Here is a 27,660-nt window from a genome sequence, read left to right as displayed (position 1 = left end):
GTTCGAGAAGAAGGATGGACTCTTCTTCGTGAAGTCGAAGGACCAAGTGTGGAAGTTGTGTGTTCCAAACGACGACTACCTCAAGGGCGAGATTATTTCACAGAGTCATGACACGAGCACCACAGCTCATCCCGGCGTACGGCGAACGCAATTGCACATTGCACAATGGTATTATTGGAGCAGTCTTGAAGAAGACGTGAACCTCTATGTTGCGGCGTGTGAAACTTGTGTGCGATGCAAGGCAAGCAGCGCCAAGGCGAAAGGAAGAATGATCCCGATCGAATCGCCTGAGGAATGTTGACACACAGTTTCGATGGACTGGATCACGGGTTTACCAGTCTCGAACGGAAAGGATGCGATCATGACGTGCGTTGACAAAACATCAAAGCGTCCTACATACTGTACTGTGCGACAGCGTCAAACGTCGATGCTCTCCAAGCAGCGAAGGAGTTCTTCGATGCAGTCGTGCGATACCATGGTTTGCCAGCAGTTGTCATCAGCGACCGAGATTCCAAGTTCACGAGTGAATTTTGGCAAGCGTTGATGAAGATCATGGGCGTCAAGCATTGCATGACGACGGCGGGTCGAGCGCAAAGTGATGGAGCCACCGAACGACAAAATCGGACCCTCAAAGATGATTTGAGATGTCAAGTCTCATACTTGGGTCACAACTGGTCAAAACATCTTGGAACCATTGAATATGCACATCAAGGCCTAGTTCAAGCGTCAACGGGGTTAACACCATTTGAAGTGGATACGGGAAGAAAGTTACGCAACCCAGCGCTGAACGAGGCACTAAACGAGTATGCAAAGAACTTCGCGGAACACCGCAAGGAACTCGTACGTATGGCACTTGACAACCTCCAGAAAGCACAAGCTCGACAGAGGAACTACTACGACAAGAAGCGATCGTTGGTAGAGTTCAAGGAAGGCGATTATGTGATGCTGGTGACGCAAAACATTACGTTCAAGCATGCTCAAGTCAAAAACAAGGATGAAAAGGCGAAGCTCGTGCCACGATTCATTGGGCAGTTCAAGGCACAAGAAATTGTGAACGCCAATGCGATGCAGTTGAAGCAGGCTTCACGATGTCTTCAATGTGGACCGCTTGAAGCATCATATTCAAAACCCAGAACGATTTCATGGAAGACCAATACCCAAAGCAATTCCAAATATTCTCGACGATGCGGGAAATGAACTGCACATCGTTGAAGCGCTGTGGAAGCAACGACAGTTCAATCGGAAGAAAGAATACTTGTTCAAGTCGCATGGTTTGCCCGAGCACGAAGCAACTTGGAAGCTTGAGCGCAGCATCAAGCATGTTTCCCATTTCAAACAATTGCTTGAAGACCTGCGTTCAAGAATCCAAGCTGCCAAGTCGACAACCGGGGGAGAATGGAACGATGGCAAGGTTGCCGACCAAGAATACAGCTTGTCGCATCGTTAACAAAACGATGGCAAGGCTGTGGAACAAGCTAAAGATTGTCGCACCATTAACGGGCAAGGCCGTTGAAGAAGCCGTAGAGAAAAAACATTACTTGATGTAGTTTAGTATAGTATACATTCTCGTAGTTAGTAGTTTAAGACGACAATCTAATCACTTTCCAATTTACTCTGTGAAGCTCGCTACCGTTACATGGCCACAGTAACGAAAAGTAGCTTTCGACTATGGGGTTTCGATTTGGCCACGGCGAATAAGTAGGGAAAACATGGCGCCTGTACTGTACATCAACATTAAACGTCCAGGTACGTCATCGTGCGGTTCCAGTCGTTCAAGGCGATGATAGGGTTCTTCCCAGGTTAGGCCTTGATTTTAAACGACCAGTGATACCGAATACTAAAATGTCTACTGCGATTTCGTGAGCTCTGGTCGCACCTGCTCAATGGTTTTTTTGTCTATTATTATATCGTTCGATTTCATCATTCGTGTGTGTGATTTGGGCCTCTACTAACATGTCCGCGGGTTCGAGGCGTTCAAGGCGACGATGGGGCTCTTCCCAGGTTAGGCCTTGGTTTTAAACGACCAGTGATACCGAATACTAATGTCTACTGCGATTTCGTGAGCTCTGGTCGCACCCTCTCAATGGAATTTTTTGTCTATTGTTAAATCGTTCGATTTCATCATTCGTGAGTGTTATTTGTATTTTGGATTATTATTGATGCATGGTTTGGGCTGGGTGTCGTTTTTGCTTTTCGACATTCATCTGGAAACTCCTGCGTCAAACGTACATTCGTCTACTAACAAGTCTGCAGGTTCAATTTGTTCAAGCCAACGGGATTCGTCACAGATAATACATGTGGATTAAAGATATTCAGGAACAATATATATAACGTTATTAGCAGTATTAGTAGTAAGCTTATCGATTACACGAGGACTTGAAGTTCGTACCTATTGGTTCTAATTCGTCGGGGATGCTGTTCTCTGTAATGACTAGGCGTGGTGGATGGTTATGTAGTGTGGGGTTCCATAGTTTGGGCGTTTGTGGGGGGGGCTGATTGTTGTGCTCCAGTTAATGCTCCTTTGAATAATTACTACTATGTAGTAGCTTACTACTTTACTAGTACTTCGAAGTACTTCGAAATCGTACTAACGTTACTCCAGAGTACTGTGCTTACTACTAGTACGAAGTACTAGTACATATTAATAGTACTACAGTACTCCGGAGTACTACATGGTACTACCCAAGATTACTACTCCATACGTACATGTACTTGGAGGACTACTCCAGAGTACTACGTAGTACTACTTCTACAGTACTGTATTTACTACAGTGTACCAGTATTACTGCTTCCAGGATACGGTACATCTACAACTAATTAGGATGTACAGTAAGGCATTTCTAGGCCCACCACAGTGAAAAATAATATACTGTACTAATATACTTCGTAGTAAGTATGCAACCAATGATAATATTTGATCAATCAACGCATCCCAATGCATTCACTAAGTAAGTCAACATTACGTTTTCCTATTTGCTTAAACAAATAGTTTCTCAAATTTAATCACTTGGCATTTGTAAGTGAAAATAATTGAAACTTGGCCAATTTGTTTTCAACAAATCGAAAATATAATTCGTCGTGCATTACGATGCCGTTCCAGTATTTTCGTCCATATTTCATGTCATTTTCTGGATTATGTCAGAGTTTCTGACTGGGAATACCTTTTGGCAACCTGGTAAATTCGGACTCAAAAGCGGAAAAACGCGAAGGAAAAACGGAAAATCGGACGAACCCACTGAATGTGTGTCGTTTGGTGGTAATTTTGAGGCAACCAGCTGTGATTACAGTGGTATTTTGGGTGGACGGACAAAAAATGATGAGTAAAACTGAACATTGAGGAAATGATGGTGGGATAGTCTCCACGAGACACTTCAAGTGTCTAATGTGAGTTCAGAGCAACCCTGCGACGTGACAAAAACGTGAGTCATCCACACAATTTGAGATTTTGAGCATGATATTGTAGAATTATTCGACAATTTCCAAAAAAGTGAAGCCATCCAAACAAATTGAACTTTTTAAAAAGGTTGTGGATAAAATTGTGGATTATTTATCGCTAGCGCTCGACAAATCAATTGCAGTGCTGTAGTTCCCATCACAAGCACCACAAAGGCACGGGATGTTCCATCCTGCGTCCATATAGTCACGCGATAGTATAGTACCTCGTTCAAGAGCTTGGTTGGCGACGACCATTAACCGAGGCTTGGTGTCGACATACCATGTTTGAAACCGGCAGTTTGGAATGCATGAGTGGTTGATGAACCTCGAATGATTGCCCACACGTCCCGCGTCAATGTACAAATCTTCGCTGGAACCAACGCGGGCCAAATACCAATCGGTGGTACCTTGCTTTAGGCGTTTCTGGCGCAAAACGTCCATCTTGCTCATGTACTCGCCAACGTACTCGATTATCTTTGTCTCGCTTCGTACATCCACGTCAATTCGGAGGCCGTGTTTGAGCAGGTCATTTTGGACCACAGTTGTCTTTGGGAATCGCTTCATCTGGATCGTTTGATTTTGGCAAAATTCCATCGAGCTTCAGCGGTTTGGAGCACACCCCGTTTGCATCATCAAGTTGTCACACAACCTGAATGAGTTGCAAGGAAACTCGCGAGAACAGCGGCCGCAGTGAGAGTTGTGGATTCCACTTGAAAATCGTTTCCCTCTGGAGGAACGTGCAAGTCGTGGTGGAAGGCTCAAACCGGGTTGACAAGTCTCGACATGGGTGTAAATGCGGCCAAGGGCATCGGGGTCCGCTTCCACAGAGTCAAACTTGACGTCGTCCTCGGAATCATCGCTTTCAGTTAGGACGATAACGTGGGTGCCTCGTTCAGATTCCGAGGCGCTTTGGTAGGCTTGATCTTTGTAGGGGGGGCCGTCGCCCCGCGTTTGATGGATATGGCGGGGTCCTTGGGGTTGGTAGAGGCCCGCGTAGCTGATGCTTCATTGGAGCCTCGTCGTGTGGCAGGGGTTGGTGCAGCAGATAGTGGAGTGGCGGCTCGTCGAGTGGCGGGGTCCTTGGGGTGGACAGGGGCGGGTTCGGCTGATAGTTCAGTGGCGGCTCGTCGAGTGGCGGGGTCCTTGGGGTAGGCAGGGGAAGGTGGGGCAGGCGCTGGCGTGATGTCTCGTGGATTGGTGTGGTCCCGGGGCCTGCATTTTGTTCGGGGAGTCTTTCCAATACGTTTGCCGCCTAGTGCCTTGGGGAACTTCACTGGGACTGACGTCATTTTGAAGTAATCCTCAAAGTCGCTGTCGTACGAGTCCTCACTGGAGGCAGCCGAAGGGTGTGACTTTGAGGAGCCAACAGCACACGGAAGTGGCCCATTCATAGGCCTTAGAGTGGCTCGAGGGACGGAGCGTACAGGGGAGAATGGGCAGGAAAAGGGGTGGCTGGAATTTTTGAGAAGTGTGGCGAAGTCGCTGTCGGCCAAAGAATCGTCGTTATCGAACAGATCAGCGTCTTCTGACACCACGCTTTTTCGGAAGGGGCGGCATGGCGCCTTTTTAGAGGTTCCATACGTTCTGTCGAGGGCTGGGTCACGTGTCGACAATTCATCGTCGGTTTCGGTGTCTTCGCCTGAGGGACCGCCGTCTTGTTCGCCCGTTTCAGTGGCATCAAAGGTGTCAACGCCGTTGGGTTCACTGCCACTTACAGTGTCGTCGAGGCGGCGGCAACATTGGCTTGGCGCCGGGTTTCAAAACTTGCAGCGACACGACGGCACCACTTGGCAAAGTAATTGGAGTGCTTGAATGCGGGATGACTGATGTCGTCCCACTCGGGCCAAAGCTCACTCACCTTGACACGCATAAGTTCCAGGTTGATTGGGGAACGTGCTGTGGCCATCCACGCATGCAGCTGCAGCCGTCGAGGGTCGACTGGCTTGGATTGTCGTTGCAATATGGACGCTCGTGGGGCGATGTGGTTGTTGACGCGGTCTGTCGAGACTCGGTTGATTCTGTCTTGATTGTTCACCCCTTTTCGAAAGTGGACAGAGGTATCTGCCGTGACCGGGCAGAAAGCAACGAGAGTCATGCCACCGCCTTCAACAGCATTCCATGCCCGGAGCAGGTCTTGTTTTTCGCCGTACGTGCGGTGAATTGGTGCACGCGTCGGCCGAACGTAGCTCATGCCCCTCCACGTCCAAAAATGTCCGCCACGTAGGTGGATGGTTTGAGGTTATGTTATTTGACATTTTTAAAATACGTGTTGGCTATATGAACTTGTACATATTATTTCGAACAAGGTACATCCATCACGATAGCTGACCTTTTAAAAATACATGGTGGCTATATAAACTTTGAATTATTATTTCGAACAAGGTATACTCATCACGATAGCTTGTACAACCAAAAACATTATTTTTTCTATTATGTTTTTGCCATCTCGTATGCTATTTCACAGATATTGGTTCCGGCGGTACCCAAAAAAAGGAGGTGTGTGAAAAATTTCTGGCTTTGAAGCATCGCTCGCCACGCGTTCAGCCACAATGTAATGTAATGTCATGCGGCTTAGCTTTACAAATTAAACTTGTACTTGTTCCCTTCCTGACCTATGCTGTCTTCCGTGTCATCGCTTCTCCAGCGTGCTTTGTTTCGGGGAAACGCTGGCGCTGTGCGTGTTCCTGTGCCGTCGCCCTGTGAGGATGGCCGTCATGACTCACCGCAACTCCCACCGCTTCGTCTGACACAAGCACCACTTTATCAGCACAGATTGTGGTATGATGGTGCGGTCGACGCCATCGGAAGGCAGGCTGTCATCGTCCCAGTAGACAGTGAAGTAGACGACGATGGCGAAGGAGACTACGATGGTTCGTTCGACTTTGATGACAACAACGCGTGGGACATATTTGCCAGCATCGACTGGGACATCGGTGGAATGGACGAGGAGGACATCAGCAGTGACGACGGGTCGTACGCGAGTGACGACACCACTCCCGTAGTTGTTGCAGATATCCTCGCGATGTCAAATCAACCGCGGAAGAATACCATCCTCGACTGGCTAAGGATGGGCGAGTTCGAGTCCTACGCGCTTGCCAAAGACAGTGTGGCCCCATCATCCACCCAATCCACCAAAACAACAAGATGCACGGTGTGTCTTGGTCCTGGGGTGCATGACATGTGCACGCGGTACATGAAGTGCACATGTCGCGGCCATTGCACCAAGCAACTACGTGTCTTCACCTGCTCCACGTCGAAACGATCGGTGGTGTACAAACGGGGCCAATATGGGGATTGTGACCCTGAACGCTCAGGCGCAATGTCCCGCAGTATTCGAGACCAAGCGGACCGCCTCTTCGCTGAAGGCATCACGCCAAGCCGGGCACAACATCGACTAAAAAGTGTGATTCCTGCACATGCAATGCCACACTTAAAGACATTTCAAGATCGCTATCGATACTACCGGCTCAGTACCCTTAACGAGCACAGCAAGCCATCCGTGATGGCCCGCCTACTTGTGGAGAGCAGACTTGACGTCGGGTGGGACAGCACGACATACTTCTCCTTTGGTTTCGACGTCGTGGACGCTCCACAAATCGGTTACGGTGGACAATCTGGGGTGTTCAAAGTTGGCATCACGACGAAGCAGTTACGGAATGAACCGCGACCGTTCCACGTTCATTTTCCATTGGGACGCCACGTACAAGATCAATTCCATGGCGTACCCCGTCTTGATTTGCGGGATGACGGACCCCGGGGGCAGGTTCCATCCTGTCGCGTTCTTCGTGATTGGCGAAGAGTCAACTGACGAGTACGAATGGGCGATGCGCGAGTTGATGAAGGTGTACGAGGCGGTTGTGGGTAGTCCACTCAAACTGGACTACGTCATGGGTGACGCGGCCAAAGCCCCAATCGCTGCCATGAAAAACCTGCCCCAACTTGGAATCAAGACACTACTAATGTGTTTCTACCATTGTGTGGCCTGCGTCAACAAGCGTTTGGGCGCGGTACCACAGAATGTGAAGGCCTTGGTTTCAAAGCACATGTTCATGATGCACTACAGCCGAAGTGGAGTCGAATGCCAGCAACACTGGGGAGCGGCCAAAGCCGCATGGTCAGCATGTGAAGTCCTCGTCACGAAGGATTTTGTCCGATACTTCGAAACGCAATGGTTCTCGGGGGACACCACGAATTGGCAAGTGTACCACACCCCGAGTGGTTTCCCAACAACGAACAACCCATGCGAATTATTCAACAAACACTTCAAAGGTTTGAGCGTCCTCACGTTTGACCTGACTTCAATTCGTAGGGATATATACCCAGCGTACAGTGCATGGTTTGTGCGCAACGTTCCTTTTGCTGGGAACGATGGTCGAAGAGTTGTCAACGTTCAGAGCGCAACCATTCAGGACCAGCCCATCGCCGAGCAAGAAGTTGCTGCAGCGCTTTCGGCGCTTGGTTAAGTTCGCACTGTTAGAGGTTGTTCCTTCGACTCCAACCTTTGCACTTGGCTATAGTTGGCCTCACGGAATTAATTTCACTCAATTCAAATATATATTGTAGATGAGAGGTGTCTTGGGAACATCACAGCCATCAAACAGTGCACCCAACGTGCCGCGTTGCCGCAAGCGTCAAATCGGCAGGCAGCCACACGGAAGCACAAAGTGAAAAACTGAGAGCTAGGAGCGTAAGCAAACAGGCAAATGAAAGCCCATTTGAGAGGAAGCATGATTCACTAATATTCAGCAGGTGCATGAGAGGACAATGGAGAGGATGGACCGCATTAGAGCACTACATTAACGACACTATATTGCAGCAGTGCTGTTTATGTGCTGTATCGATACTACTACATGTGTGTGTACTACTACTACATGTACGGCTTGTGTGATGAACGAGGGGTTAAGGTACCGGTAACGTTACTAGTACTATCGGTTATGTGATGGTGGGGAGCGTGAAGATATGGCGCACAAGGTAGACTGAAGTTATCGTTGGAACTGCGTGATGCCGTCACCGCGGTCACCAAAGTAAGATGTCATGTTGTTCTCGAGAACACCGTGACGGCTCAACACAACCGCTGAGGACAGAAGACCAGGGATCATAGTCCAGGAGGCATCCGAACCTACTATAGGAATGAATCAATGATGAAGTTGCTTGTCTTGTACTATACCGCTGTTGACTGGTCGCGTGCAGAGCGGCCATGGCCCTCGGCACTTGCACCTCGCCACTTGCACGTCGCTGGTGGCACCAATGAAATACTAGCTCTGTCCGAAAATTGTTACCCCAAACTGAAAAACTGAGATTCCGAGAAAAGTTGCCTCAAGTGTACTACTGTAAGAAATGCCTCTAATCTGACCAATGGAATACGCGCAACATACATTACAACAATTAATCGATGCCCACGGCGGCAGCGATGGACCCAAATGTTGTCCGTCGAGCCTTGGGCACGAGTTTGAGACAGGCAGCAACAGAGTCGTGCTTGAGGTTCCTGCCAGAACGACCTTTTTTCCTTGAGCAGACAGACTGGCACGGGGGAAGCTTGTCGGACAGGTCGACTGCATCTCGGTGCCAGATTCGGCGAACCATGCTTCGGTCAACACCAAAGGAGACGGCGACGTCTGCTCAGGCACCTCGTGGCAATGTCTTGTGATCAACCATCCGCGCGAGAAGCTGCTGTAGGATTGCAGTTCGATCGTTGTCCGTGAGGTCCTTCTTGGCGCACATTTGGATTCCCATCCTTGACACGCTCGTTGATACGGATAACGTTTGTTTTATCCGTAACCGGACATCCGGATACCTCCGTTTTGAGACAAATCGTCCAAGTTGTATAGGTTTAAGTATTGGGGCTCTGTGTGGCGGAATCTGTTGTGATTGGGTGTAGTTTGGTACGAAGCGATGCTATTGGTGTGCTCTAGAGGCTACTAATGATGCATCTGTTTTCAGAATGGAATAGTTCGACCAACTTCACGTTCATTTCTCAAATATTCCGTTTGGGGTAACTATTTTCGGACAGAGGTAGTAGCCAATATGGTCTCCTAAATTCTATAAAGACTCACCTCTATACATAACACTACCTCTAATAACACTACCTCTAATATCAGATAATTATGTCACGAAATGCTTAAATTATCGATATCTAGATATTTGTATGACGCTCTTAACATCCACAACTTGAACTTCAGCATACAGTGGATAACCTCTTTAAATTTGTATAATTTATACACGTGGGGGCTTCTCTTAACATACGAATAATACTAGTACTGTAGTAGGTGAGCGAGGATAACATACAGACGTCTGCAAATGACTGGGATATTGGGGATTACTGGATACTGGAGGCTTGAGCATACGTCAAGAGGTCTTATAGTGTTGCTCAAACCGGGATTGTTGAACCATCTGTGCTGCAGGCAAGCGGTGGATAGCGCCGAACGTCCACAGATACATGTAAATCTATACATGTGTTCATCGACCACCACAAATCGGTCGTGTTTGTACGTCGGCACGACGCACCCAACAGCCTACCGGGATAATTTTCTTCCGTAACCCTGTAACCCCGGGACTTCGTCCTACCCCCGCGTGCACAAACTTCGAAGTATAATGCTAAATCCCCACGACCAATCACCAGTGGTCAGCTATCGCTAACCACGGAGATACACTTAACCCCTAGTATGAGTTGAGGTGGTCAGAGTACAAAAAAATATGCCTAATCTAACTAGAGTTTATTAGATTGAACGGTTTTCAGTCTTGGCTCGAGTCCACATGGTACTACTGTAGATTTTGACAAGGTGTAATTGACAGTCCTGGTTGGCTATTGGCATGGATGTAGGCAACGATTGAATTATATCATACCTACTGTACTTCATTCAGATGAGTTCAACTTTTCAGATGTCGCAACTGTGAAGTGGACAACCTACCCAGTGTTACGCTTGCTCGGCTTCTGATAACGTGTACTAGTATCGATTATGAGAGGATATTTCTCAGATCATCACCTATTTTTATGCATATAATATGAAAAATGCTATTGGCTTCCACTATATGTGGGCCATCCTGACTAACCCTGAAAAACGTTCAACAAATCTGAATACTGTTCAGCCAAGACTGAAAACCGTTCAAACCAATGAACTCTAGTTAAATGAGGCATATTTTTTGCACTCTGACCACCTCAACTCATGCTAGGGGTTTAGGGGGGGGGAATAGCTCAGGTGGTAGAGCATCGGTTTCTTAACACAAAGGTCGTGGGTTCGATCCCCGGATTATTTCCGCAAGGATTTATCCGTCCCTCCCCTGGGGAATCCGGATAACAAGGGCCGCGTACGAAGACGAGGCCCGAACTTCGAAGAAGATCGGTCGAAGCACGAGGTATGAAGCGTAGAGCGAAGTAAAAACTGAAGATTACACACCGCCCCTGGTCGAGCAGGCGCGTTACAATTGGCGAAGCGGTTCCATAACATGTGGTTCTAGTGTCGGCCCTCGCGGAGGAATGTCTTAAAAATGATAATCCAAACTCAATTAATCATGCTAGGGGTTAACAAGCGCATCACCAGTGGTTAGCAAGAGCTAACCAGATACGCATACTAGTATTTGAGGTGGTCAGAGTACAAAAAATATGCCTCATCTAACTAGAGTTTATTAGTTTGAACAGTTTCATTGAGATATTGAAGTGGTTTTGGGGTTCGGGGTTTCGAATCGAAACCGATCCACAATCGATCTGATTGGTTGAATTCATTGAGAAGTTTTTGATTGGCTAGTAATTTTGAGCTCATCTGAAGTAGCCAATCAAATCGATTTATATACCAACGAGAAACCACGCCACAACACGAAATTTCACTCGAAAGCACAATAAATACTTCATAACTGTTGAGCTAAGTACTCCGGTACAACAGTTCTAGCCCTCTATACAACGTTATCGAGTACTTCATGGTACTCCGGGCCTTTCGCTTGTCCAAATTGCGTTTGACTTCAGCTTGTGTGCACTGCTTAGTGTCATTACTAGTTTATCGATACGTATTAGCTGTGTTTGTGTCCGTGTTAGAATTTCACCCTTTGTACTCTTCATATCAACAGCAACACAGAATCGGCCTCCTTGCTCGGTTCCACTGCGACCTCTTGCAACTCCAGGCTTTTGCGACAGAACGTTTCAGGAGAATATCCGCGACATGCGTGGCCATTCCGATAAACTTGTGATTTGCCACGCTATGCTTACTCGCTTACTCTCAACCCCGAAGTGATTTACCCTGAGACGTGTGTTCAAGGAACCTGATCCCACCTTCAGCGGAATTGGCGGAGTCGCAGCAATCAATTCATTTTCAATTTCGCGTCTGCCATGGCAAGCCACGACAACAAGGCAGCGGACTTGGAGGAACGCGTGTCGTACGTCCACTCGGTCACGACCAAAGACGTTGACGGGTACGCCGAAGCAAAATCTCCCAAGGACCTGGAAGGCGGGGCGTTGACCGAGGGGGGGGCGCTGGACTTGTTCTCCCGCGAAGCGTTTGCCCTGTTCATGCAGTACGGCGCCATCGGAGTCATCTACGGCATGATCCCGGCGCTCAACTACCCCCTCTTCAACATCTACCTCAACTTGGAGGGGTACCAAACGTCGTCGTACAGGGTGTTGGTTCTGATCGGGTGGTCGTTCAAGGTCATCTTTGGCTTGTTGTCGGATTGCGTCCCCATCTATGGCTACCGTCGTAAGTCGTGGATGTTAGTCGGGTGGACCATCACGATGATCTGTTTGAGTGTGATGACGTTTTCGCCGTTCGGCGAGCCATTTTGCAACCGCGAAAAGACCAAATACTGCGCCACTCCGTTGGAAAAGGTGCCCAAGTCAGAGCTTCAGTACTTCAACTTGGCCGCCCCCGACAACGGCACGCTGTTCACCCTTCTGTCCATGTTTATCGCGTTTGGGTATGTCTTGGCTGCGAGTGCATCGGACGCGATGGTGGTCGAGTACGCCCAGCGAGAACCTGTGGCCATCCGCGGCCGCATCCAGACCGCCATCTACACCGTGCGCACGCTCACTGGCATCTTCGCGTACTTGGTGACTGCGTTCGGGCTGAACGGCCCCAACTACGCCGGATCGTTTTCGTTTGCGTTGTCGCCGAATGCTCCGTATGGCATTTGCTTGGTGCCGTGTGTGCTCGTGGTGCTCTCGACGGTATTCCTCCTCGTGGAGAAGAAGACTGAGCCTTGTTCCTTCGCCCAATGGTGGGGCACGTTTTGGAATTCACTCCAGAGCCGCGTGGTGTGGCAAATCTGTTTGTTCCGATTACTGAGCAACGTGTTCAACGGCGTCCGCACCACTGCGGGGTTTCCCATCTCGACTTACTGGGCGGGGGTCGAACCTCTCAACGATTCGCTCTCGAACATCATTGGCAATGCGCTGTTTGCTGGCATTTTGGTGGTTGTGGGCAAATGGGGACTTAACTGGAACTGGCGGTGGACCATCGCCGCCGGCACCATCGGGATCATCGTCATCGATGGCTTTGTCGTGTTCGTGACCATCTGGGATGTCGTGCGCAACCAGTGGTTCTTCACGGGCGTGGCTTTGGCTGACGAGATCCCCAACGGCATCCGATTCATCGTGTCCACGTACTGCGCCGTGGAAATCGCTGACAAGGGCAACGAAGGCGCCATGTACGGCCTCGTGTCCACTGTGAGCAACCTCTCGGGGCCGTTTGCCAGCATCTTTTACAAGTACGTCAACTCGTTCTTCAAAGTACGTCAGAACGACATCAAGTCCGACACGCTCGAGGTGCGGTGGGACGTCACATACGTGTACTTTATTTCGTACGGGTTCAAACTGGCGTCGTTGGTTTGGTTGTTTTTGCTGCCTCCCCAAAAGGCGGAAATTCAGGCGTTGAAGGCCCGCGGTGGCAAGAGTAAAGTGGCGGGAGTGATCCTCGTGGCCACATTTGTTATGTGCGTGACGTTCACCGTGACCAGCAACATCATGTCCATCTTCCCCTCCACCAAGTGCTACCGCATCGCAGGGGGCAACGGAGTATTTGACCCCAAGACGGGCAAGTGCCCCCTCAAGTAGAAAAAAGGTGTCTTGCATTTTGAAGTAACGTATACTACTACCTTGTAATAGTAATCAACATTGCATATCTCGTGTTATCCTGACGGTTCCAATGTTCATGTTGTGGTGACTTCATCCAAGTCCGGCCATGTCACAGGTGGACCTCAACCGAAGCCACCGGCTGCTCTCCATGTGAATCAAAGGCTCGTCGTGCAAACAAGATTAAGGAATCAAGAAATCGGGGAAGAGACGCATGTGTACTGATTGTATCATCAGAACACAATAGAATTGACCTAGCCTTAGAGTAGCGATCGAGGGACGACAGAGCATCCGCCTACAAAATTGCAGCGTAGCGGAGGTCGTATAATTTTGTGCAGGCGGTGCCGTGGCGAGGAGTGAGCCCCAATCCTTCACCGAATACCCTCTCGCCGGGAAAAGGGCAGGTAAGCCGTGTTGTGGAACAAAATACCTTGTACTTCGACGCGGTGGTCAACAAGGTTGTGCTAGCAATTCAAGCAAAGTTTCCTGGTGGTAGCACGCGCGGTGATGTTTGGATCCAACAAGATAACGCAGGTCCACATCGACGAGTCACGAGAGCGTTGCTTCAAGCGCATGGTGGTGTATGGTGTGGGGGAAAAGCATATTTGAACGTAGTTTTTGGTATATTTACACGTGCCGTTACAACAATGGTGTGCATACACGTGGTAATGGTATGCTTACCACGTGGAGGAGCATTTGCGCGTGGTGGAGCATTCACACGTGAATACATTGATCACAAATATTAACAGGTGTTAAATAATCTGAGCAGTGCGGTAGGGAATGTTCCGTATGCCATGTACACATTATGTCTTCTCGACACATGTCGCGTTCATCGCAAACACAAAAATTATACCTCGGACAAAAAATTATATCTCGGCCATTCCTTAGCCAAACGCACTGATTATTGGACTGGTGTCATCGCTGAGGGATGCCCTCAGCGCCACTCAAATGATCCACCACCACCTCGAACATGGGCATCGGCCAGGCGATCTGCTCGGTCTGGCTGTTGATCGGTCGCAGGTCCACCGTCATTCGGAACTCATCCTTGGTGTGGGGCTTGCGTACGATCAGGGGGGCCGAGGCCCACCGGCTGGCGGGGTTCCGGTAGACAAAACCGGCTGCCTCCAACTCCTTCACATGTTGCTGCATGAATTCGCGTTGTGGCAGGGAGTACCGACGGGCCTTGCATCATATCGGCCGCGCCCCATTGGCCAAGTGCACCTTCAACGGCGGCATCTTGACGGGTGGGTCGCGGCCCAGACTCAATCGGAATACGTCGACGTACTTGTCGAGGAGCGCTGCCAAGTTGGCGGCAAACTCACTTCCGCAGCCGGCGGTCACGGCCTCAACCACCTTCGCATCCAACACCACCTTGACTTTGGCGGTCTCGGCGGAAGCATCGACGGCAACCATGTCGGGGAAACATGAGTCCAACTCCAGGGGCAACAGCTTCTTCTCTTCCTCGGCCAAGCCATCCACGAGCTCGTGGGACACGGCCAGCACGGCCTGTACGACCCCGCTGTGCGAGACCGCGTCGGCCATGTCGATTGCATCGGTAAAGGACGCGGCCTCACGCAGCATGGCGCGTGGGTCGAACCCCAACTTATACATGATGGCGCGGCTCAACAGGACGTCGCCGACGTTGGCGGGCAGGTTGCCCATCGACACCCAGCACTTGACATTCGTGAGCATCAGTGGGCCGGCGTCCGTCTAGAACCGCAGGTCCATCGTGGCTTCCTCGGTGACGGTGTGGGCAGGGCCAACAAACCCTTGACCTTCATGGGGGTATTGAGCTTAGTCACGAGGACGTTCCGGCCTTGCATTTTGAGTTTGGCCAGCGTCGAGGGGGCACCACACTTTGATCGGCGCCGCTGTCGAAGGACGCGTCCAGCGAAACGGCCTGACCAGCCACACACACAACGTGGGCAGCGCACATCACGGCATTGTCGAGGGACACCTCGGCAACGTCGACCGTCTCGACGACAGTTACCGACTTGGTTTCTTTCCAGATGGAACGGGCACGTTCCATCAGGAGCTTGGCTTCGCCGTCCACGACCTTAGGGCATTTGAACACATTGTGCTCGGGGCTCAGACACTTGAAATACGCACGCTTCTCTTGGGTGAAGTTCGACTTCGGGATCTTGTCGACGTTCACGACGGCCACGCCCTTGGGGGCCTTCCCAGCCTTGGAGGTCTTGGTCGACGCAGGCAACTTGTCGGGCTTGGCGGTGGTGGGCACCGCCGCGGCCATCAGCGGCTCGAACTCGCCGTAGCGACGCATGTAGTCCGCCAGCCAGCGCTTGAAATCGCGCGCGTCCTTCTTGAGGCTGCTATTCTCGTTCAACTTCATGAGTTCCTTGACACGGGCGCGCACGGCCGGTGGCTGGACGGCCGCGACGAGATAGTCGACAGTTAGTTTTGGCTCGGCCTCCGCAAAACCCTCCATTGAGAGGCGCACGAGTACCGCTTCGAAATCCGAGACCAATTTTGACACCCGGGACTCGGCCGACTGCACGGTCGTGTCCATCTTGAGCTTGGCCATCGCGACGTCCAACTTGGACATGTCCACAGGATGGCAGTGCTTGGCACCAATGAAGAAAACCTTCCAGTCCTCTTCGGTCAGCTCGTGGCTGGCCTTCCCAATTTCCCAGTAAGCGATTCGCTCGACCGATAACGGGTCGATGCATCCGCTCAGCGGCGCGCGCTGGATCTGGGCACCACCGGGGCGCTGGGCGTTCACGATGTTGACTTCACGGGCGTACGCCTCGTACTGGTCCATGAACTTGCGCATCTGCACCTTGGTGCTGCCGTTGAACGACGGGGCTTTGGGTACCTCTTGCAACCCATAGACGACTTGGACGCCCGCGACCGCGGGGGCAGCCGTGGGCGCTGCAATAGCCGGCCCCGGGGTCGCCGAGAAGGCATGCCAACGGGCGCTAGTCCAACGTCGCATCTCCTCCAGCTGCTCGCCGTGCTTGACAGACGCGGCAGCAGCTTGGTGCAAACCTTGCTCATGGGCCTCAGTCTGCTTTTTCTGTACGTGCAGCTGCTCGACGAGGACTTCTTGTTGGCGGCGCTGCTCCTCTAGCTCAGCCATCAACCGATTGTTCATTTCCATTTGCTGCTGCTAATACAGCTGCTGTTGATGGTGTAGGTGCACCATCTGCTCGTAGGTATGTCGCGTCTGGGCGCCGACAGCATTCTGCACGTCGTCCAGCCGCGCGGATTGTTCGTGGACAGCTGCCTGCACTTGATTGCCCAGGTGCTGACCCAACCGCTGAACGGCAGCGATTTCTGGGGGATAAGCCGCGAACGGCAACGCACAAGCTGTTGGCGTTGACGGCAACGACATCGTGGGTGCGTATTGCATCTCTTGAGAGACGGTGCGTCGGAGCACCAGACCAGCCGTTCCGGGTGGAGACGACATTCTCTCGGGGGTATGTTAGTCACAGAGCACGAAAAGGCGCTGCGTACGGGTAAAATGTAGATCGCTGCAAACGAGAGAGATCAAACACGAGTAGATGCACACAAACTTGTGGGCAACAGGAGACTTTGACTAAAGAATTCTTTGTTGTGTTATCTCAACCACTTCAAAACCGATCGAAACCAAAACGTTGGAATATTCAAAGGTAAAAGGCGAAGTGAGTGACAACGAGCCACTCAAACTACCTAAACTCTCAGATCCGAAAAGGGGGTCGATACACTCTACCAATCCATATGGTACTCCAACCACCAAAAGTACCGACCAATGGACGGCAAGGAGCAGGCGCCATCTACTCCTTTCCGTTTCAGTAATTCGAGCCGAATACATCATTCCACCACTTGTAAAATTTCACCTTGAATCTGCCCACCCCGGCAGATGCACACTCCATTTTGCGCCAGCGATAATGCAATTGCATCGAGATCGCCCCTATCGGACGCCATAGGGAGACTGTAGATGTCTTTCGTTACTTCGCACCACTCTTCAGCCGTAAGTTGGACTTGGACTATACGGCTCTAGAGTTGGAGTTTAGTGTAATAGACATAGGAATTCTACCAAAGCAAGAACGGCCAAAGTGACCCTTCTTGACATGGAGTACGTAAGTGGGTGTTGTAATAGGTTGACATACCGAACAAACTGATCCTGATATTCCAAAGCACATAAAGTTAAAGTAAAGCACTTGTATGAATACTGTAGTCATGGTTGCCGTTGTATATTCTTACCAGAAGTTGTATATTCTCGACATAAGTTGTAGATTCTTGAGAGAACTTGTAGACTCTACGGCGCATGAATTAGTATGGACAGCACTAATTACGTCGACGGTGTTGTGTTACTTTCAAGTATGGTGTTATAACGTTAGAAGATAATTTCTGACATGGAATACCTCTTGACACACAGCAGCAGCCAATCAAAACACTTGAACATGCTAAATTACCAATTTAGCTTGGATGAATGGCATATTCGGTCGGCTCATGTAAACGTAGATGAGCGGTAGGTAGGCAATACTGTAGTAGGTGAGCGAGGATAACATAAGCAAGAGGTGGGATAGTGCCGAACGCAAACCAGCCAACCGATAAAACCTATCCATGTGTTGATCGACCACCACAAATCGGTCGTGTTTGTACGTCGGCACGACTCACCCAACAGCCTATCGGGATGGTGCAAGGTCACAAACTGCACACATTGCACCTACTGCACTGGGTTGTTGATATGCGTAAAGATTGGGATGCGTGCACTACCGGTAGGTGCTCCAGAAGAGTCTCAACAACAAACACAGCGGTAGTTCTGCTTAAATGTGAATTTTCCTATAGCAAAAGCACCTTCCCAACAAGATATTCCCTCAAGGATTTTCATGGAAATTGTATTGGAAAATTCGTGTGGATTCTTGGTGCAATATCACTCTATTGCAATAACTTACTATGAAGTTCATTTGGGAACGTTGACCAGAGGCTGCGGGAAATCGCGAAAACCGGTTTCGCATGGGCAAAACTCGCAAAACGTAACTATATTCAATTCGACAGGTCAATTTTCAAACGAAAATAGAATACTTTTGGCAATTAACAAAATGTAAACAGGTGTTTACATTTTGTACACTGACGCGATTGATGCACTTTCGTGGCCAATTTTGACTCTATTTGAACGTATTTTCATTCAACAATCTAGGAGCATAATCTCAACATTGCGCTCTGTTATATGAGCTAAAGCGATATTAAATTCAAGGGGGTTTAGGTTGGGTTTTTTAGGTTGAAGGACCATGAAACTGACGAACCTGCAATGTTCGAGGTGTGATTTCACGTGAACCAACACGCAGTTCATGAATCTGATTACATATTCGTGGAAACCTTGGTGAGGGGTCAATGGACATAAAAATTGGAAGGATTTGGACAGAATTTAGGTAGTGTTTTTTAGGTCAAAGTATTGAACTTTCAGTTTACAAAATGTAAACTGGGCTGTTTACATTTCGAAAACATTTTATATTCATTTCAAGACTTGACCAATTTTTCATTTAGTTTAAGGGTTCGTCTGGTAACCGGAAATATTGCAATATTCAGGCCCAAAACGCCATTTTGGGGCCGAATTCAATAAATCTGATCATATTGAAACATGTCTTGCTTGAAGAGTTTTAACCCAAATCCAATAATTCCGCGTGGGATTTACTCGTTGAAGAGGTCCAAAACGCCACATTACAAAATGGACCTTTTACCTCCATTTTGAAAATGACATTTTGGTTAATCCCATTTTGCGAGAAAATGGAATATTATTTTTGAAATGTTACCAGACGCACCCTAAAGAAAACTCAAGATGTCCAATATCATCATTGCACCCATGACCGCGTTTCGCCACGTTCATACGCTAAGTACCAAGTGCCGAGTTTCACTCGTTCCGACTGACACTACCTCGCTTTGGTGTATCACATTATAACAGCGAAACATGCACATTAGTACCAATCATTATTGTGTGTTCTACTCAAAATTTCCACGCGTTGTTCTGAAATCGCCCCGATCCGAATACTACACCTCATCATACTGCCCAGTCAGTTGTGGAAAACTCAGTTGGATGTCCAATTTCTGCCCAAATCTCGAAATTCTATTCAATCATATCATCGCGGATGTTGTTGGCATATCATCGCGGCTTTTTGTTGGCGATTTTCACAATAGCTTACAATTGGCTAGTTTAACCGGAAAGCACAATAGCTTCCCATGTTACCGGGGTTCAACTTGATCTCTAGTAAGGTCGCCATACTGTAGTGTTGGCATGGTTTGAATGTGTTAACTCGTCCTGCAAAGGTGTCGACGAGACAACCACTTGCCGGTTATTCATCCAGAATATTTAGCGACCTATTTTATTATACTATTTCTAATATGGGCATACAAACTACAAGTATGTATTCAAATTAGAGTTAATTATAAAAAATCAGTTAACTGGTAAGAGTACGATAATATAAAATTCTGCAAAAGATATGGAACAGAGTAAGAGTAAGGTAATGCATCAATTGTTGACACGGCAATAAAATCTCAATAATCAAGTTGGCCTTGTATGATTGGATATGATAATATTCGCATTAAAATTATATTACACGCCTCAACCATGGACTGCGTCCATCTTTTTTCCCTCTAAAACAATAAAATTACTGACATTTTTTTTTAGTTTCGCGGCATTTCCAGTGATGCCTGTAAACCAAAAGACCTTGGAAGCTGTCGAGCGTGTTCAAGCAGGTGAGAGCATCGCCGCCGTTGCCCAGAGCTCTGACATATCACGCAGCACCCTTTTTCGGGCCCTCAAAAAGGTCAAAGAAGGGAGTGCGCCAACCACCTAAAAACGTGGCCCGAAGACAACGCTGACCGCGCACGTTGAAAAGGACATAGTCACGTGGATTGGAGCGAGGCAACAATCGCGGTGGTCCGTTGACCGCAGCGAAATCATTGCGGCAGCGTCGCAGATTTTGTCCGTCGAGCATCAAGCACCCCAACTACTTGGACGTGGATGGTACAAGCGTTTCAGCGAACGTCATCGAATTTTGACTGACAGACTCACTCTGAACTTGTCTAAAAGGCGCGACTCAGTCACACGCGAGGGAACGCTGAAGTATTTCTATTAACTACTTCATGCTTGCTTGCAGTTCAAGTGTACTGCCAGTGACATTTTCAATGTTGACGAAACGAGTTTCAAGACAAAGACAAAAAGCAAGAAAGTTGTGGCTACTCGAGACTCCAGAAGTGTGCACTTGACGGACCAAAGTGACTCCTACCACTTGTCCATCGTTGTCGCTGCGGCAGCAGACAGCACGCCTGTTTCCCCGGCGTTCATCCTGCCCGGTCAAAGCTTTGATACCACTATCCTCGACTTCTGCCCTTTTAAACGCGCTATGGTGACGACGGCGCCAAAGGCGTTCATGACTGCCAACATCTCGACGGGTGGCTTGAAAAATTTGGCGATTGGAAATTGATTTATCGTAACTCGAGGCCTGCTTTCCTTGTCATGGATAATTGCTTTTCGCACTTTTCCCCCAACACCGCCGCTATATGCCATGCCTACGACATACTGTTATTGTACCTCCCTCCCAATTCAACTCACCTCTTCCAACCGCTTGATATGCCGTGTTCCAGTCGTTCAAGCGCTCGGTCTCGAAGAAAGTGTCAATTGCGTTGCGGGCTGGCTGGCGCCACGACTTCGATCTCCCGCTCCAAGGCCATCTCTATTTCAGGATCAGCGTTCAACACGGTTCTCCTTGGTTTGAACAAATTGCTAAACCAGATACTAGTACGAGGGAGTCATATGGACAAAAAGCCTGTTGAAAAAGTAGTGAGAGTGGTTAGGGTGACTTTTTCGGTTATGGTAATCATCGGAATAAGGGTAGAGAAAGCACGAAATACCTTAAACTTATCGTCGGCCCTATTACCAACCACCGATGGGATGAAGCAGACGTGAATCAGGATATACAGTACTGGTATTAACGTTACTGCGAATACGTAGCTACATGGGACTAAACCTCGAACGATTGCTCTAGGCCTCGTGACCTGGAGCAGTAGTGTGAATTGCACTGCGTGCTACCAGACTCCTATGGCAACTTTGCCGGTTTGTGGCGTAGGCGGACACACCCAGCCTACGCACCAACGATGACCAAATCCATTTCTGCTAGTAAGGCAAGAAAAGCATTCTAGAGTCCTGAACCATGCCAGCAGTTGAGCTAGCAATTTGACATTAGCCCTGTGATATTCCTTTGTACTAGTATGCGTTATGTGTGTGCAATGTGACTTTGCGTGAAAGTTAAGAAGTAAAACGTACAGCTGTGTGTGGAGCTCAACGACAAGTTATTCGTGTAAATGCTAGCAATTGGGTCAGAGTGGCGGTAAAATCCACACCTAAAAGTACAGGTTTCAGCCACTATGCGCGACTTGCACATAGTGCATGTAAATCGCTACAGCTGTATCGATTGCATCCCCTACATCGTTCATAACCCCCCACGACCTGCTGTCCCCTCCACAACGATTGTGCTTGTAGCTTATCTACATGTGAAAGCATACAATCATCATTCTACGAGGTTAGAGCCACCATTCACGACATCATGACTAGCTTATAGTGTATGAAGATCACCAGGATAGCAGCGACTGCAACCCCTACATCTGCCGTCGCCCACCTCGCCGACGCCCACGGTCGCCTGGTGTCGCCTCCGCACCGCGGGTACATTGGCAAACTGCCCCAATACAAGGGCCTGGTTCCCATCAACTACAGCGACAACGGCCTGAGCGCCGGCGGCATTGGCCAGACCAGCGGCGGCAAGAACGGCATCTGCGGCGACCCGTACACGGGCGTCCGAGAGCACGAGACCGGCGGCGTGTATGGTCGGTTCCCCCAACACCGCGAGAAGGTCGTGGGGGCGTGCTACGCGCCGGGGTCGACCATCGACGTCCAAGTCCAATTGACGGCCAACCACAAGGGGTACTTTGAGTTCGGTCTGTGCAAGCTGAACCACTTGAACGACAAGGAGACGGAAGAGTGCTTTCAAGCGCTGGCCGAGCCGTCAGGGTTGAAGGAGTGGCAAGTGCCGCCCGGCAACGGCTTCTTCGACATCCAGTACGTCCTCCCCAGCGGCGTCACGTGCGACGGCGACTCGCACTGCGTGCTTCGCTGGCATTACACGGGCTGGAACAACGCCGGCGTGGGCGCCCTTGGCCAAGAACACTTTTGGAACTGCGCCGACGTGTACATCAGCAACACGTGTGGCGCATCCAACCCGACCCCGTCCAGCGCCAAGCCGTCCACGTCGGCGGTGGCCACGCAGCCTCCCAGGCCCACGCAGCCCCAAGCCCCCAGCACGTCCAAGCCGACCATCCCCACGCAGCCTCCCCAGACCAGCGCGCCGTCCAACCCTACGCCAGCCCCCGTACCGGGTCAGTGTGGAACGTGCGCCAACTGCTACTACGCCCCCACCAACGCGTGCTTTGCCGGGTGGTCTGCCGCCCAATGCGCTCAAGTGCCTGTGTTTAAGTGGTGCGGAGTCTAGAGATCTTGGGTGGCCCTGTGGACTGTAGATATATTATCTCGATGTGTAAGTATGTAATTCACGGCTAGAGCTGTTTGAATCAAATTTCTTCGACTGGAGTACCTTTCGGGTCAAAATTGTTCCTCCACCGACTCATCTGATAATTGGGTTGTTACGAATACTCTTACGAAACCCTCCACTTGTTATTAGGGTGCATCTGGTAACACTTCGAAAATAATATTCCATTTTCTCGCAATATGGGATTAACCAAAATGCCATTTTCAAAATGGAGGTAAAATTGGCGTTTGAGATCACTTCAACGAATAAATCCCACGTGGAATTATTGGATTTGGGTTAAAACGCTTCAAGCAAGCCAATGCTTCAATTTTGATCAGATTTGTTGAATTCGGTCCCAAAATGGCGTTTTGGTCCTGAATATTGCGCAATATTTCCGGTTACCAGACGCACCCTAAGTACTTGGACTATTCTATGAAATAGAAGAAATTGCTACTCTCACCTCGCAGTGGTGCTCGAATCGAATCGTCCAGCATCCATGTTAAGCCAAACTTACATTTACTGGAAAGCACAACTTTCTTTCAATGTGTTTTTATTGGAGTCTCCTGCCACCTCTAAAATCCTGAGCTACGATTACAAAGTCTCTAAACTGTAGTCATGACACACGCACTGTACACCGTGCTGCCATTGAGCTCTATAATTTGGTCGCTTTGGTTCAATTCGGATCCATCCACAAAGTCTTCATCGTATGTTGGCTAGATAGATCCGAAATGAATCAAAACGACTTGCTGGCGAGACCGTGACTGACGAAGTGACTATAACTTGAACTCATTGAAAAGTCTATTGAAACACTATACGACCGAGAAAGAATGATCGCTTGTTGCACGAGCACATTCTTCATCAATGACAATCGGTTCAAGCTGCACATTCGTATTTAGCGCAGTTCTCCCGGCAGCACACTTTCACATCCGAAGCGATGATGCCTTCCGTGACACGTAAGAAGCCCTAAAGTTTCGGGCGTCACAGGAGTCACCTCCGGATAATGGGTTTCGTGGAATTCGCAGTCCAATGCATTATCCGGCTGTTACTTTGGTAATCCCCAACCAGCTCCAAGCCATCTCGGGTATCAACAATCATACTGTACCATATGTAGCCATACATCTCTCCAAGCAGACATATCGCATTTGTTCAAAGATACTAGAGTGATTTTGCACCCAGAATCCACATGATTTTCCCCTTACAGTTTACAAGTAAATTTAATTGGGTTTTTTCATTGGTCACGAGCTTTTGCTGTCACAAATTTTCACACTTTGCATCATACTCTTCATGGAACACATCTTACCAGTGTTGCCACTGGTAGCTGAGCTCGTGGAGTAGATGAACTCCACACGCGCCATCACCATCCCTACTGGACGGTTCAACTTCAACTCCCAGACCGAAGCGGACTGCCGATTCATGTTCCGTTTCGGTAAGACCGATATCCCCGAACTCGCACGTCTTCTTGGGTTCCCCGATCCCTTCATCACCAAGGCCCGCTACCACGCGACTGCTATCGAGGTCGTTTGCATCATGCTCATTCGTCTGGCGTGGCCTCATCGTCTTGGGTCCATGGTTCAAACATTTGGGCGCAGCCGAGAGGCGTTGTCTGCACTTTCAAACGCGGCAATGCTACATGTGTATGAGCGATTCGGCCACCTCCTCGACTGGGACTATCAGCGACTCGACAGCCAATGGATGCAGCGCTGCGGTGATGCTATTTACATGCAAGGGGCGCCTCTGAAGACCTGCATTGGGTTTATTGACGGCACAGTTCGCGGAATTTGTCGCCCAAGTAAACAAGTGGAATAGGTGGTATACAATGGGCATAAGTTATACTGTTAATACACGCAATATATTGCTGACTTAATATCGAATTGTGTAATGTTTTGGTAGCGCAAACATGCCCTCAAGTACCAAGCTGTAATGTCGCCGGATGGAATTATTGTTCATCTCCACGGTCCTGAGCCTGGCTCTCGCCATGATGCTTATCTTCTCGCTCGGAGCCAGCTTGTTAGTAAGCTACAAGACAAGCTACCCGTCGAAAACACCCGTTACGTGATCTACGGAGACCCCGCGTATGGGATCAATGATGTGATTGCATCCGGAATTAAAGGAGCAAGATTGGACGTGCGCGAGGCCGAATTTAATCGTCGTATGAGTGCAGTCCGTGTCAGCGTGGAGTGGGGGTTTGGTATAGTCCGCAATTTGTGGACATTTGTCGACTATAGAGGAGGACAGAAGCTTTGGTTCCATGCCGTAGGCGTGCACTATAGTGTTGCTGTCATCCTAACGAACGTGCACACCTGCATGAAGGAAGGCAATCAAGTTTCCAGCTACTTTGGAATGAAACCTCCAACGGCGGAGGAATACCTGCGCCCCCAAGCTTAAGACAAATTAACAGTAAACACAATATTCGGTGCTTTGAGGCTAGACAACTTGTTTGTATGCAGTAAATGCAAAATGAATTACATTTTTTTAGTTATAGAACGCATCATTTCAAGAGTCCCCTCATGAAATCCATTTGTCCTTGGCGTTCCTGTTGTTCAAGAGCAAACCGTGCTTCTCGCTCGGCCTTGTCAAGGAGGTAGCGCTTCTCGTCGAGTTCAAGCTTGCGCATGGCGATTGCGTTGGACTCCTTCTGGAATGCGAGCTCATCGATCTTGAACTTGTTGGTATTTTCCATAATTGAAGTGAAGCTCATGACGGCGTTGACTGACTCCTTCATGATGGCAGAGCTGCGTCTTTCCTTCTTCATCATCGTCTTCTTTGCTTCGTCAGAATCGTTGTCGTCTCCTTCATCCCCCAACGACTTGCGCTTCATCCCCGTGAGGGCGGCTGAACGCACGGTGTGACCGTCTGACTCACGCTTGTCCATTTTCTTGCACTTGTCTTCCTTGGTGGCTTTCTTCTTGTTGGAGATCATGTCGATCTATTTCATACAGGTGATACTCCTTCCTTCGGCATCCGCGTACCATGTCCGAGAGATCTTGTAGCAATTGTTCTCGCTCATCATATTCCTCATCCGTTCCAGATGCACGCAATGATGCCAACATGGCCTTCTGGAAGGCTACGAGTAGGTCGTCGCAACGCTTTCTGCAGCCCGTAGCACTGAGACTATCGACGTGAATGGTGCGCATGTGTTCACCTACTTCTGCCCATCGAGCACTTGTTTGTCCGTAGGGCGCATCATGCGGGCATATAGACATAACCTCCTTGATGAGGTCCACATCCTGCGGGGTCGTGAAACCATGAGCTGGTTTCTTCTTACCCTCAGCTTGCACGTCGTACTGATCGGCCATTGGAGAAACAAGCAATTAGTGGTGTACAGTGAGTATAAAAAGGTTTGTCGAGTCAGAAATTCTGACTGAAATATTGTTACGCTGAATTTTCCAATGGACTCGGCTGAAATCCTCACTCGCTAATTGTATTGTGAAATTTATGATAGCAAAATCCCTCTACTGTCAAACTTAGTAGTTACGAAACAAGTGACTTCCTTTTGAACCGAAAACTGCAGCAACGCTTAGTGATGATTATGGTGGAATACAGGTTTTCATCACAACAAAATTTGTCACTATCACAACGCATTTCGTCGTTCTCACAAGAAAGTCGGCGTGGAATATAGCCGATCATGTGGTAAACTAATTTCAAGTTATCATGTTTGCGGAGGTACTGTATCCCAATTTCAGTCATGTCCTGGGAAGTGAGGGTGTCAAATGTCAAACTATTGTCGGTGAGTTTGTTGACGATGGTAATAGCTGGTCTAAATATAGGGTAGCGGGATAGTCCTGCTGCATTCAACAGCACCCAGCGTATGAGTACAACGACTCAGCCACAAGGTGTTGCAATTGAAGCCTGGTGGCCATGATTCAACAGTGCACAGTGTGTTTCAAGCCACCAGTCGCCCTCGGCGAAACTTTGTCGGCTTGTGGCGTAGGCCGAAATTAATCGTACGCCACAGGCCGACGCAGCTCCAAATCAACGTGATCGTTCTGGTCTTATTGCGCTGTTTTGGCACGAAATCTGGTGTAGCGTAGCTATATATCCAACGTAGTAGATAGAATGCATTATGTTTTACAACATCAGCTGAAGGCTGCGAGGGTAGGAGCTCTTCTCTGCAAGTGGTGACCGGTGCTTATGGGCCTGAGACTGTAAATTGACTTATTTATGGAATTCGTAGGGAGATTGCCTACGATTTCATATTTAACCAATGAAAACACTCGTGTACAGTGATTGGATAATTCAATCACAAATCCGTGCTCATCACGAAACACTATTGAGGATAGTCCTTGGCAATGCAGGCTGCATGATACGAGTGCAATTATACGTCGATGGAATATCATAGTCATGTACTACGGAAGTAGTTTCGACATCAACGTTGACTGTAGTAAGCATCCATTCCGTCACCACGACCTTGCCCGTTGAAAGGCATCAGCTACCGTCGGACGACTCCAACGTGCCTGTTGTCTGCGCCGGCTTGCACAACCAGCTACCGTGCTCACGACGGTAGACTTCGATGACAAATCCAAAAGTGTCTTCATTATCATTCAGGTTATGTGCCCATCAACCAGCGAATCACTTCGCTGTAATCCAGGCATCACAGTCAATACACTTACAGTGTACCGAGGGAGGTTCGGTAAGTCCTAGCCTGGGCCT

At 49.1% G+C, this 27,660-nt stretch overlaps 7 protein-coding genes and 1 pseudogene across 9 annotated transcripts; 4 read left to right on the top strand and 4 right to left on the bottom strand.

The window, feature by feature from the left end:
• Window positions 1–1,846: 1,846 nt before the first annotated feature.
• On the bottom strand, window positions 1,847–3,999 carry H257_15229 (hypothetical protein; the record flags this gene model as incomplete). The annotated part of the gene is made up of 2 exons (XM_009843251.1): window positions 1,847–1,896; window positions 3,660–3,999. 2 exons carry the CDS (start codon window positions 3,997–3,999, stop codon window positions 1,847–1,849), a joined length of 390 nt encoding a protein of 129 aa, XP_009841553.1.
• Window positions 4,000–4,301: 302 nt separating this feature from the next.
• H257_15228 (hypothetical protein) lies at window positions 4,302–5,626 on the bottom strand (the record flags this gene model as incomplete). Its single annotated transcript, XM_009843250.1, has 3 exons — window positions 4,302–4,787; window positions 4,860–5,139; window positions 5,220–5,626. 3 exons carry the CDS (start codon window positions 5,624–5,626, stop codon window positions 4,302–4,304), a joined length of 1,173 nt encoding a protein of 390 aa, XP_009841552.1.
• A 3,194-nt stretch (window positions 5,627–8,820) lies between these two features.
• H257_15227 (hypothetical protein) lies at window positions 8,821–9,168 on the bottom strand (the record flags this gene model as incomplete). Its single annotated transcript, XM_009843249.1, has 3 exons — window positions 8,821–8,920; window positions 8,953–9,050; window positions 9,088–9,168. 3 exons carry the CDS (start codon window positions 9,166–9,168, stop codon window positions 8,821–8,823), a joined length of 279 nt encoding a protein of 92 aa, XP_009841551.1.
• A 1,448-nt stretch (window positions 9,169–10,616) lies between these two features.
• On the top strand, window positions 10,617–10,691 carry H257_15226 (annotated as a pseudogene). The gene has a single exon. The product of its transcript is annotated as a tRNA-OTHER (tRNA).
• A 1,061-nt stretch (window positions 10,692–11,752) lies between these two features.
• Window positions 11,753–13,471, top strand: H257_15225 (hypothetical protein; the record flags this gene model as incomplete). The annotated part of the gene is made up of 1 exon (XM_009843248.1): window positions 11,753–13,471. The coding sequence occupies one exon, from the start codon at window positions 11,753–11,755 to the stop codon at window positions 13,469–13,471; it is 1,719 nt and encodes a 572-aa protein (XP_009841550.1).
• An 8,582-nt stretch (window positions 13,472–22,053) lies between these two features.
• Window positions 22,054–23,073, top strand: H257_15224 (hypothetical protein; the record flags this gene model as incomplete). Its single annotated transcript, XM_009843247.1, has 1 exon — window positions 22,054–23,073. One exon carries the CDS (start codon window positions 22,054–22,056, stop codon window positions 22,972–22,974), a length of 921 nt encoding a protein of 306 aa, XP_009841549.1. The 3' UTR covers window positions 22,975–23,073.
• A 1,272-nt stretch (window positions 23,074–24,345) lies between these two features.
• H257_15223 (hypothetical protein) lies at window positions 24,346–25,395 on the top strand (the record flags this gene model as incomplete). The annotated part of the gene is made up of 2 exons (XM_009843246.1): window positions 24,346–24,777; window positions 24,901–25,395. The coding sequence occupies 2 exons, from the start codon at window positions 24,346–24,348 to the stop codon at window positions 25,393–25,395; spliced, it is 927 nt and encodes a 308-aa protein (XP_009841548.1).
• A 50-nt stretch (window positions 25,396–25,445) lies between these two features.
• On the bottom strand, window positions 25,446–26,327 carry H257_15222. Of its 2 annotated transcripts, none has more exons than XM_009843245.1 (2): window positions 25,980–26,327; window positions 25,446–25,936 (listed from the first exon to the last, which is right to left on the bottom strand). In XM_009843245.1, exons 1-2 carry the CDS (start codon window positions 26,304–26,306, stop codon window positions 25,499–25,501), a joined length of 765 nt encoding a protein of 254 aa, XP_009841547.1. In that variant the 5' UTR covers window positions 26,307–26,327; the 3' UTR covers window positions 25,446–25,498. The 2 variants fall into 2 exon arrangements, with proteins under 2 accessions (XP_009841547.1, XP_009841546.1); XM_009843244.1 differs by having other exon boundaries at window positions 25,446–25,912.
• Between the last annotated feature and the right edge of the window lie 1,333 nt (window positions 26,328–27,660).

The sequence above is a fragment of the Aphanomyces astaci genome (genome assembly GCF_000520075.1).
Source record: "Aphanomyces astaci strain APO3 unplaced genomic scaffold supercont1.68, whole genome shotgun sequence".
NCBI classification, from domain to species: Eukaryota; Oomycota; class Saprolegniomycetes; order Saprolegniales; family Verrucalvaceae; genus Aphanomyces; species Aphanomyces astaci.
Note: the sequence above shows the minus strand (reverse complement) of the source record. Positions and strands in the feature narration are given on the sequence as shown.

Excerpts from the sequence above, each read along its gene's own strand:
- H257_15222 (XM_009843245.1), bottom strand. The coding sequence starts at position 26,306 with ATGGCCGATCAGTACGACGTGCAAGCTGAGGGTAAGAAGAAACCAGCT. Across the intron at positions 25,937-25,979 it reads TACAAGATCTCTCGGACATG|ATCGACATGATCTCCAACAA; the intron begins GTACGCGGATGC and ends TGTATGAAATAG.